Below are 11,548 nucleotides of genomic sequence, written 5' to 3' on the forward strand. Positions count from 1 at the left end.
CCTGCCGTTCCGGAACGCCCCAAGCGACCAAATGGCGGCGGCTCCAGTCGGTCCCCTTGTCGCCATGGAAGTCCCCATCGCCACCGGAGAGGGGATCAAGTGGATTGACGTAACTGTCCCCTCATCAGCCCCTTCGCCGCCTCCGGACTCGGTGGTCGGTACCGCTCCCGCGATACGCCATAAAGCTGCATCCTGCAATGTGGTCTCCGGAAATCCACCTGCCTACCTCTTCTGGTAATTCGTCCTCTTCTTCTATGATTTGGATTGCTTCAAATGCGGCTCTTCAGAGCATAGCGTATTAACTGCCTTCTGTGCTTTATTTTTGCTTCAGCTACACTTATTGCACTCGATGCACATTTTTTGTTTTGTTTGAACTGAAGAGCTGCAGCAATTGGTAATAAATACCCTAGTTTGCATCAGAGGATGTAATCTCGATGTTTTTTCCTTGTTTTTTTTTTCTTCACAGGAGAATTCATGAAAACCTCCCGAACATTCTAGAGGTTGTTGAAATCTTTGCCTGTAATGAACATCCGGAGACTGGGCTGCATCTTGTCTTCCATGAAGTGCTCCATAATTTTGCATTTCTGTGTAAAAATGAGGTTCGCACAGTACCTTTTTTTTTTGTCTCCCCAGAACATTGTTTCCTGTGACAGCGTAAATCCCTAAATTTCTAAGTACTTCTTATTTTCCCATCAGGCTGCAGAAGGAGATGCATACTTGCTTTATGTGCTGACCGTTTCGGGAACTGCATATCTCCTTAATTTGAAAAGGCCTTTCAATTTTTTATCTGGTTCAATTTTCCCGCAGAGCGAGCTTATAGAATTTAGCGTGCAAAATAATGCACTGGATGGAAAGGTTACAGCTGTCGCTGCAACACCAGGATGCCTCTTAATTGGGCGTCAGGATGGTTCAGTTGGCTGTTATCAACTTGGAGCTCTTGATCCCAGCAAACCAGGTTCCATTTTAACTCCTATGTTTAATCATTGTTGTTGCTGTTTTTGTTTTTTTTTTGATCAAGGATATTTGATTCTTGATGTATTATAATTTACTATGGCTTTTGTGGAGGTCTCTTGAATATCTTGTTTTCCCAATAATTTTATAGGATTCATGTATGAGCTACGAGATGATGACAGACTTGGCCGCTTATGGAATCTCATGTCTAGGTATGCTTTTTTCAGTGTCTTTTGAAGTTTGACCCATAAGCATTACAATTTCATTCATATAAAGTTGAACTTAATTGAGCTGCTTCCGCGTTGTGCATGGGCCTTAATCATAACAGTTAACCCAAACCACAAAAGAACTATAAATAGTTTTGATGAAGTCAAACAATTAAAAAGAAACTCTTCAAAACAGTAAATGATTGACAAACAACACCTTGGGGGAGGACGACTATGCTAGGTGGTGGCTGGATAGTAGTTGGAGGGACTGGTTGGATGCTGCCATTATAATGGAGAGCTTGAAGGGTTGGTTGACAACCCTGGAAGGTAGAGCTGAGAGCCTGCGGTAGCATGAAGGCATGGGAAAAGGGCGGCGACAGTTGGCTAGAAGGCTGGTGGGCAGGTGGTGGCAAACTGGGAAGGCAGAGAGATGTGACAGCAGCAGGTGGGGTTACTGTTTGGATTGTAGCAACGACATAGAAGGGGGTTTAGAGTTGGCAATAGTAAAACAGGGGAAGGGAGTTGGAAGGATAAATATCTCGGCGAGGTCGAGCTACAGTCGGAGCACCAATCAGACCCTTGGAAACATTCACCTCCTTAGACGAATTACAGTCAAAGCACCTCCTCACTGTCGGATACAACCCCCAGAAGGGAGAAATTTCTCAAAGGCAGCAAACTGAAATATGGAATAATAAAAAACTAACCCTTTGCAAGCAAAACAACACATATATAAACTTGGATAGGAAGGGGAGGCCTTCTCCTTTGGGTAACAAATTAAAATAGCAGGGAGGGGCTGGCAGTAATTAAGTAGACAAGAATCAAAATAGGAAAATGAATGAGCGGTAGAAACGTGAACCGTGAATCCTGCTCAATGGTTTGGCTTGCCAGTCTAGCCTCCTTGTTAGACAGGTTCTTCGCTGAAACACTTGGTTCAACCCCCCTTGAAGTCCCCCATTTGAGAGCCTTGCGTCTGCCTTTGAAGTCCCGCATTTGAGAGCTCGCTTTTTGTGGGAGATTCAAAAGCTTTTGCATGTTCATTGTCGGTGATGGAGCTGTCGTACTTTCCAGTGCTGAGGGCTCTATGACTGTGGTCCGCGAAGCTCCTAGATCCCATTGGCGACTGCACCGACACCTAAGCCACCCGAGGTTCTTTTTGCACTTTTGAGTGAATTGCCACTGAACTAAACTACACGTCCTGCCTTTGTTGCTGAATACTCCCAATGTCAACCATTAATGCTGGTGGTAATATCATGGTCCTAATATCCTGACTTTCCCTCTGTCGTGCCAGTCCCAATTTATGGAGCTTGTTTCTTAGTACTATCATTTGTTGTCATCACCAAAATTGGTCCCGCTGATGCTGTTCTGCTAGTTAAGGCTCCTGTGATCCCGAGCTCTGTCGAATGCAGTGGGAATTGATGGAGGAACGTGTTTCTAAATCCGTCATGCTGAGTTCTCAGGTCAAACAACCATAGTCTCCCCAACAAAAGGTGACCAATATCCATAGGTACCACAACACAACATCTAATCTCGTCATTGACTCCCGATCGAAAACTCAACTACGCATCTCCTGTAAATGCCGACTCGGTTCTCCTTTTTCAACCATGCCAGAGAATATGGTTGGGTGTGCCTTTAAGTCATGAAGCTCAACTCTGCAATTATGCGTAGATGCCACATTCTTACTGCTCCCCCATTGATGATGAGACTGCATATCTTTTCGTTCACCGTGCAATGAGTGTAGAATATGTTGTGGCGAAGCCACTGCAAATCTTTTATATCCTCAGTTCGTAGGATGCGTCGAGCCACAGGTGCCTCTCCTTCATCTGGTGAAAGATACAGTAAACTCTATTCCTCAGCTTTCTCCTCATCGCTAATCTCCTCTACAAAGTCCTGTTCTGTAAAAGAGACGACTCAGCTTGTCGGATAGCTGAAGGCAATCCAAATCTGTGGCATTTAAAGTTTTTTCTGGCGGGGACTGTAGCAAACACGTTAATCTTCTCAGGCTTCTTCTCACTAGGGTGGCTCTATCCTTATTCGAATCAGCTTTCGCAGCTCCCTGAGGTATGCTCCTGCTGGTGTCTCTCACTTTTGGTGGCTGCCTACTCTGTCTCTGCTGCATTTCCACTTTCAGTGCTTAGGTCTGGACACCCCCAAGTGACCAATAAGATTGTAGCTGCACCACATTCCTAATAGTGGACTTTAGGCCCCATTGTACTGGGCTACAATGTGCTACTCCGGCTCAGTTAGCTCACTTTTCATCTGTAAGTGGTCGTGCTTAGGTCTGGACATCCCCAAGTGACCAATAAGATTGTAGCTGCACCACATTCCTAATAGTGGACTTTAGGCCCCATTGTACTGGGCTACAATGTGCTACTCCGGCTCGGTTAGCTCTCTTTTCATCTGTAAGTGGTCGAACCGAGCTATGAACTCCTCCAAAGAAAGATCTCTCTGCTATAGATTGTGGAATTTAAGAAACATGTCCTGGTGACAATGAGGTGGAAGTGGCAAGCTTCTTCAACTTGATAGCACCTAATTTGACATTCTCACCCTTTATACTAAAAAATCCGTTCAATAAATATTAGCCAATCAATAAATTCTTCTGGATCAACACCTCTCTGAAATTCTGGTAGTTCAACTTGATTTTGTAGTCTCTGTCTCCTCCAACTGATGTCGTTTCTTTAGGCCTCCTCTGATATTGGATTCTAAAATGCCGTCATCTTTCATCTTCATCACTGACATTTTTTCTATAAAAGAGGTTGAAATTTTTGTCCCTTTCTCCTCTTTGGCTTTCTCTGTCACCATCGAGGGTAAGTTCCCTTCGGCGTCATCCTTATTGTTCGCCAGTCTCCATTGAAGTCGGTGGATCTCTCGCTGTATCCCTTCTCGGATAGGCTCAGACATGTATCTGTTAGGTGGCATGGTTTGGGTTTGGGATTTGTGAAAGTGGAAATTGTATTTGGTGGTAGGAAAGAAAATTTGTGGTTTATGACGGATGTTAAGAAACTATAGGATAGAGCCAGGGTTAGGTTAGCTCTGATATTAAATGATACCGGAGTTATGTTAGCTCTGATACTAATTGTTATTCTTGAAATTCAAATGGTTACAACAAGACTCTTGAAAACAGTAAATAAATGACAAACAACACTCTAAGGGAGGACGACGGTGCTGGGTGGTGGCTGGGTAGTAGATGGAGGGACTAGTTGGATGCTGCAGGTACAGTCGAGGGCTGGAAGGGTTGGCTGGCAACCCTAGAGGGCATAATCGAGAGTTGGACACAACAAGAAGGCAAGAGAAAGGATGGCGACAACCATCCGAAGGGCAAGTGATTGCAGGCTGGTAAGGTAGGGAAGTGTTACAATAGCTGGTGCGGTTGTTGTTTGGATTGCGATATAAACAGGGAAGGGAGTTTAGGGCTAGCGGCAGGAAAACAGGGGAAGGGAGTTGGAAGGATAAATATCTCCGCGGGATCGAACTACAGCCAGAGCACCGCCCAGACCCTTTGAGACGGTCACCACCTGAGACGAGTTGGAGTCGGAGCACCTTTTCACCGTCGGATACAACCCTCAGAAGGGAGAAATACCTCAAATACAACAAATTGAAATCTAGAATAATAAAAGACTAACACTAACCAAGCAAAACAACACATATATAAGGTAGGATAGGAAGAGGAGGCCTTCCCCTTTGGGCGACAAACAGAAAAGGTAGGGAGGTGTTGGCAGTAAGCTAGAAGGCAAGAATTAAAGTAGGAAAAGGGAGGAGCGTTAGGAACGAGACCGGTGAATCCCGCTCAATAGTTTGGCCGACCGGTCCAACCTGGACTGACCTTTAATGAGCCGCACAGTTCAGCCCCCCCTGGAGTCCAATGTCCGAGAGCTCTGGGTCCACCTTTTTTCTTTGTCTGAGAGCCCCGTGTTAGCGTCACTCATTTGTTTTTGCTTCTGATTGGTACTTCAAGGGGGGTTATCAGATATCTTTGGTAGGAATTTTAATATAGCTAGCTTTTAGGATATATATATATATGTGTGTGTGCGCGCGCGCGCGTGCGTGTGTGTGCCGCAAGCCTTGTCCTGTTGGTGGCGGGGTCACTATATATATATATATATATAATGAAAATGGCTGATTTTATTGAAATAGAAGAGGTACATAAATATTATATGAGAGAACCCAATAGAGTCACCCTACCCATACGATACCAAGTACATTACTACCCAACAAAAGATACAGATAAACTCAAAAAATTTAAAATATGTAGCAAACAAGTAGCTAGGAACAAACCAATTTAGTCCTGCCTCTTCCTCTAGTTTTAAGAGTGGAGTCAGATAATAAACTTTGAATGCCGTGCCATTGCCAGAAGTAACCAAAGTATCATCGATTAAGTTTCTAAGTTGATGTGTGCCCCCAGCTTTCTTCTTCCGCCGAGAAGTGTGAACCTGCCTTTCTTCATCTGAAGACTTGCTCATGTGATTCTTGGTCTGATTATATATTAGAACCGCAGTAGAAGGAAATGCATTCGTTGCCACAACGATAGGTTCCAGTGTATGTGAAGTGTGAGTTGTCACATTTACATATGATGCTTTCTGAATAGTAGCTGAAGGGCTATCCTGACTTTCGGTCCGAATATTATCCCTTATAGTATGGTCAGGAGAAGGGTTCCCACGAGCAGACACCATTTCCTGTCTTGTGGTGATTCCCTCCTCAGCAGGGGCAGACACTATTTCGTGTCTTGTGGTAATTCCCTCCTCAGGTTGATTGTCATTGGGTTTGCTGGAGCGCGTTCAAGCACGTGGGGTGCACTAATAGCATGTTCCTGCTTTTGACTATTGGTTTTCAACTGTGGGTGTAATATGAAACATTTCTTTTACGAGTTTCCAAACATTTTGCAGTGCTCGCAGTAGTAAGACTTTTGTTTCATAATGATTTTTTACCAATAACCATTGTGAGCAGAGCCAATCCAGACATCTTCTACATTTGGTAGTGTAATATCCACTTCGATCAAAATCCTTGCAATAGAGAGCCTTGAGAAATGAACTGTAGGTGTGTCTACCTGCGTGTCTACCTGCGTGTCTACCTGCAAAATTTTTTCAAGGATAGTCCCAATTGCATATAAGATAGGTAGGTCAAAGAATTGAAGCTTGAATTTAGGTAATGCGAACCAAATAGACGCAATTGGGGGTTCTTGACAGGGATTAAAATTAGGGGTCCATTTGAGCAATTTTGTATGATTTCCCTCGATTGTGAAATATCATTGAAAAATTCTACTTACCAAGCTCCAACTAGTTTGAAATCTTAAAAAACTTTCCTGATAATCTCTATCTTAGGGCAACCTAATTGAAACTTTCCAACGAATAAAAGTTTGTATTTTCCTGCACGAGTTGAAATTTTAGCGTCAGAGAAGAATAATGCTGGTTTGCCTGCCTTTTTCTCTACTTTTTTGATGAGATTGCAAACTCCATGTCTTTTAACAGAATCTTAGTACATCTGCGAGAATATCAGACTATCTGTAAGGTGGAAATAGGAGCTGCATTTGTGAACCAATGTAGCATCGAGTTTGACGGGATTATCATCGGCTAGGGTGGCTGCGTAGGAAAGCCTTGAGGCCATTAGAGTGCTTCACACAAGCATAACAGGAAACAACTAGCGCAGCTTGCCAACTGCTGCCGACGAACTAGTCGCAGGTTCGAGCAGATGCAAACGCGTCGTCATCGAACTGAAACTTGAATCGAAGCTGTCGAGCAGGAAAACTGCGCTGACGCGAACAACTGGACCAACTGGACGTCGTCGTCGAAATCGAAGGCGTAGACGTGAACGCGTCGTTGTCGAAATCGAGAGACGCAGACGAACCGTCGGCGTCGAAGAAGGACTCGAGCTGACGAAGCAGAAAGTGAGCGGAAGCGGTAGGGGTGTCCTTTGAGTGACAAAATCAATCACAACGGAAATCACTATTCGAATCCCTAGCATAGCTCTCGTCCACCATAAAAAAAAATTATATGTATATATATATATATATATAATTTATTATTTCAGTCTCTATAAAATCCCACTGACCGTCATCTTTACCAACCAATATCGTCCACTTTCTCTCATCGGAGCAGTTGTCGGTGAAGACGCGAAGGGTACTTTCCCAGATGAGCAAACTACAATCTCTACCACTCTTCTCCCTTCTCATTCTCCTCTCCTCATCTCCCGGTTAGTCTCTCACTAAATCAACTCCCCTGTTTCCTTCCATTTCTCACCAATTTCACCATTCTAATCCGATTCCCTTTCCGATGCAGGTTTCCTCTGCACCACTTTCACCATCACCAACAACTGCGCTTACACAGTCTGGCCGGGCATTCTCTCCGGCGCCGGCACGGCTCCCCTCGACACCACCGGCTTCTCACTCCGCAGCGGCGAATCTCACCCCCTTCAAATCCCCTCCTCCTGGTCCGGCCGCCTCTGGGCTCGCACTCACTGCTCCACCGATCCCATCACCGGTCTCTTCTCCTGTGCTACCGGAGACTGCGGCTCCGGCAAACCGGAATGCTCCGGCGCCGGAGCCTCCCCTCCCGCAACCCTTGCAGAGTTCACGCTCGACGGCAGCAGCGACATGGATTTCTTCGATGTCAGCCTTGTTGATGGCTACAACCTTCCTATGCTCGTTTCCCCCAGCGGCGGCAGTGGTGGGAACTGCACGGCTACCGGCTGCGTTGTAGACATCAATGATCGCTGTCCGTCGGATCTTCGAGTAGTCCTCTCTGATTCCGGCGGGCAGAGGGTGGCTTGCCGAAGCGCTTGCGAGGCCTTTGAAAAGCCGGAGTTTTGTTGCAGTGGCGAGTATGGAAATCCTAACACTTGCAAGCCGTCATCTTACTCACAGATCTTTAAGAATGCGTGCCCGCGAGCGTATAGCTACGCTTTTGATGATGCCACTTCTACCTTCACTTGCAACACAGGGGTCAATTACCTCATTACCTTCTGCCCCAGTTCGTCTAGGTATTGAAACAAGCTTTTCTCTTCTTCTTCGTCTAGTTCTGCTTTTCAATCATATATTTCTTCTTCTTTACATGAGAAATTATTAGAATTTAGCTAGGGATTCGTGATTTTTTTTTTCGCTTTCATGAAAGCTTCAATATTTGAATGGATTTCATTTAAAAAATCAAATTTTTTTCATGTTTGAAGGTCGATTGGACTAAATTTTAGCTAAAACTTCAACTTTTACTCTCTTTTTTTTTTCCGTGTTTCCGCTTTTAATTCGGTAGATCTAGCTTTTCAGCTGGGTTACCAGATTCCATCGACTGTTATATTTTCGCCTAGAAATTTCACATTTTTATCGGTGTAAGTGAGCATTTGAGCCTTTTCTTGCAAGACCAGTCATGATTTTACTTCATCCAAGGAATTTTCAAGCTTTTGTACAAATTTTAAGCTCTTTTCTTTTCCAAAAACGATTTTTTTTTCCTGATTGGAACCTGATTGGAATGAATTGATTGCAGCCAGAAGGCACTTACAAACGACCCTCTCGCTACGGGGGTGCCGCTGATCAACGACACGATGGTGTTTTTGGGCGCGGTCACCAGCGGTGCGGTGCCGCCAGCAAAACCATTTTCCGCGTTGGTAACAGTCGCCGGGCTTGCCGCGTTGTGGCCGGTGCTGCGGCAGGGCCTGCTAGTCTAAGCCAAATATTCATCTACCCGTCTGTTGTGCGTTATGAACTCACTCTCTTCCGCTAAAGTGCACACCGGCTCACGCGCTCTCTCGCTTTGCAGCCTTCAAAAGCTACAGCTATTCTGACGTTTGGAGTAGCTATGGGCTATAGACGAAGCTCTGCTCTTTTGGGAGAAGAAGCGCGAGCTTTCCCGATCAATATTACATATTTAATAATTTTATTTTTTATTAATTTTTCTTTTGCAATATATTATTCCATAATAATAAAAAAAATAGTTTTTACGTTCCCTTACTACTCTTTCATGTAGTTCAGCACCTTATCCTGCCTATTCACCTTTTTTTTTAGCTGAGTTTTGAAATTTAAAGTCTATTTGTGACACCTTTTACTATTTCATTTAGTTTAGCACCTTATCCTGCCTATTAACCTTTTTTTTTAACTGAGTTCTGAAATTTAAAGTCTATTTGTGACACCTTTAATTTGTTGTTAAATTGCTGAAAAATTGTTGCTCAAAAAATTGTGATGATTATTATAAATTATTTGAAAAAATTAGAAAGATGTCACCGCATCTAATCAGGAACAATGCTATTTCAACTATTTGAAAATTCAGCTTTTGAAATAAGTTAGTTAAATATTAAATTTAAATTAGTTTATTTTTTGACATTTTGATATTATAATCGAAATTTAGTAATGGAAAAATTGCCATGCAGGGTAAAGGCTGTAGGGGCTGTACAAGATATGGTAATATCTGAAGTTTGCACTAGAAAATTACTCTTTGTGCTTCATTCTGACGGGATCATGCGTTCATGGGATCTTTTTAGTCATGCAAGGGTGCTTAATCATAGTTTGAGCTCAAGTGAACTGACAGGCAAAGTTTTATCAACTTTTTTTCCCCATAACATTTTATGCAAGTTTTTAGCATCTTCATTTATAAATTGAAACTTTTGGGTTACCTATTGGCCAGTTTTCCTTGATCCTCTCAACATAATTCTCTTTTCTTATTGTAATTGGACTCTTACTTTTAATTTGAAATTGTAATTTATTTATAAATTCCTCTCTTGAAGGCTAAACTTATAAATTTTGGTAAGAGTCTTCTGGATAATTGCCCTCTCATTTTATATTTTCCGTCCTACAAATACAATCATTTATAGTGCAGTGATAACTTACAAATAAATTAACACGTTGGACTTGAATGGTGATTTTGATCTTAATTGCATAAAAACTAGTGTATTTTTTTTAGCCATGTTAGATAGCTTGTCCATTAGATGTGACCGTCGCATAAGATGGTTCCTTTTTCTCATTAGACCATTTACTTAATTTATTTGGCATAACCTGTCTAAATGGTGTCCAAACTTTTGATGAGGGTGGCATATTTGTTTTTGATCACAAATTGTCCGATTTTAAATGAAGTTGAAGCTGATATACTACTTCAAGTCGTGAGTTATACCTTTATAAAAGGATTAGAACAATTAGAATCCCTTTTTATCACGTTGGACTTGAATGGTGATTTTGATCTTAATTGCATAAAAACTAGTGTATTTTTTTTAGCCATGTTAGATAGCTTGTCCATTAGATGTGACCGTCGCATAAGATGGTTCCTTTTTCTCATTAGACCATTTACTTAATTTATTTGGCATAACCTGTCTAAATGGTGTCCAAACTTTTGATGAGGGTGGCATATTTGTTTTTGATCACAAATTGTCCGATTTTAAATGAAGTTGAAGCTGATATACTACTTCAAGTCGTGAGTTATACCTTTATAAAAGGATTAGAACAATTAGAATCCCTTTTTATCTCCTCCTTTGAAATATATTCATGAAAAAGAGATGTTCTTTTTTAATTATCAAGATTGTCCGAAAATAATGATTGGCCTCCTTGGAATTGGGCTTTCTTGTATTAGTTTAGTGCTTAGTTATTAAACTATGGTATGAGTACAATATAGAGTACCATACGAGCTTGCATTATTTGTCTTTCTTAATAGAAGTTTGGTCTAACAGTAGTGAAAAATTACCTGGTCAATAAATGGTATGCATAAACATACATGTATGCAGCTCTCCCTATAAAATTTGAGCTAAAAATACATTTGGCACCATTTTTGGAGATCAAGAAGGGCGGCAATAATCAAACTTGATGTGGCGTTTTGTTGGACTGGTCACTGGAGAACACAAAAGTTGAAAAGGTGAATAACAGCGGTTGGAGGAAGAATACTAGATGTGGAAGGTCGAACTAGGTGAAGTTCTCACATGAAAGAAGACACCAACACTTGCATTCAATCAAGATACAATAATGCACCACTTGAAAGAAGAATATACAATACTCCAATCTCAAAAAAAACACAGGCTTCTATTTTAGAATTTATTCAACTTTAAAAGAAGGAACCCTTAATACAAGTCTAAATCAATATTTATACACCAGAGAAAAGATTAGACCTCTAGGATAAACCAGCCTCTAAACATAGACCCTGGACCAAATTGGTTCAAAAATAATGGGGACCCAACCTAGGTGTAGCTGTTGGACCGACCAAATGTCACAGTTTGGCGACTTGGGGAAAATGGATGCTCCGTTGTCAATAAAGAAATCTTCTATCTTTCTCTCCCTCTCTTTATACATACATACATACATATATATGTATGTATGTATGTATGACCAACTGATCTGAGTGCACTATATATATATATATATAAATATATGTATATATGTATGTATGTATGTATGTATGTTAAAGGTGATGACCGAAGCTAATAAATGAGCCCCG

General features: G+C 42.0%; 2 protein-coding genes across 2 annotated transcripts in view; both read left to right on the forward strand.

Annotated features, from left to right (window-relative positions):
• LOC110026114 (nuclear pore complex protein NUP160) overlaps positions 1-11,548 on the forward strand; it is an 83,552-nt gene continuing 72,004 nt past the window's right edge. The window contains exons 1-5 of the mRNA XM_020726915.1: positions 1-234; positions 467-599; positions 697-955; positions 1,103-1,163; positions 9,504-9,661. Coding sequence (XP_020582574.1) covers positions 32-234; positions 467-599; positions 697-955; positions 1,103-1,163; positions 9,504-9,661 — 814 coding nt within the window. The 5' untranslated portion in view covers positions 1-31. The remainder of the gene's footprint in view (positions 235-466; positions 600-696; positions 956-1,102; positions 1,164-9,503; positions 9,662-11,548) is intronic.
• Positions 7,199-8,856, forward strand: LOC110026115 (thaumatin-like protein 1). The gene is made up of 3 exons (XM_020726917.1): positions 7,199-7,340; positions 7,427-8,126; positions 8,624-8,856. Exons 1-3 carry the CDS (start codon positions 7,280-7,282, stop codon positions 8,802-8,804), a joined length of 942 nt encoding a protein of 313 aa, XP_020582576.1. The 5' UTR covers positions 7,199-7,279; the 3' UTR covers positions 8,805-8,856.

Source organism: Phalaenopsis equestris, unplaced genomic scaffold, assembly GCF_001263595.1.
Source record: "Phalaenopsis equestris unplaced genomic scaffold, ASM126359v1 Scaffold000352, whole genome shotgun sequence".
NCBI lineage: Eukaryota > Viridiplantae > Streptophyta > Magnoliopsida > Asparagales > Orchidaceae > Phalaenopsis > Phalaenopsis equestris.

Excerpts from the sequence above, each read along its gene's own strand:
- LOC110026115 (XM_020726917.1), top strand. The coding sequence starts at position 7,280 with ATGAGCAAACTACAATCTCTACCACTCTTCTCCCTTCTCATTCTCCTC. Across the intron at positions 7,341-7,426 it reads TCTCCTCTCCTCATCTCCCG|GTTTCCTCTGCACCACTTTC; the intron begins GTTAGTCTCTCA and ends TTTCCGATGCAG. Across the intron at positions 8,127-8,623 it reads TTCTGCCCCAGTTCGTCTAG|CCAGAAGGCACTTACAAACG; the intron begins GTATTGAAACAA and ends AATTGATTGCAG.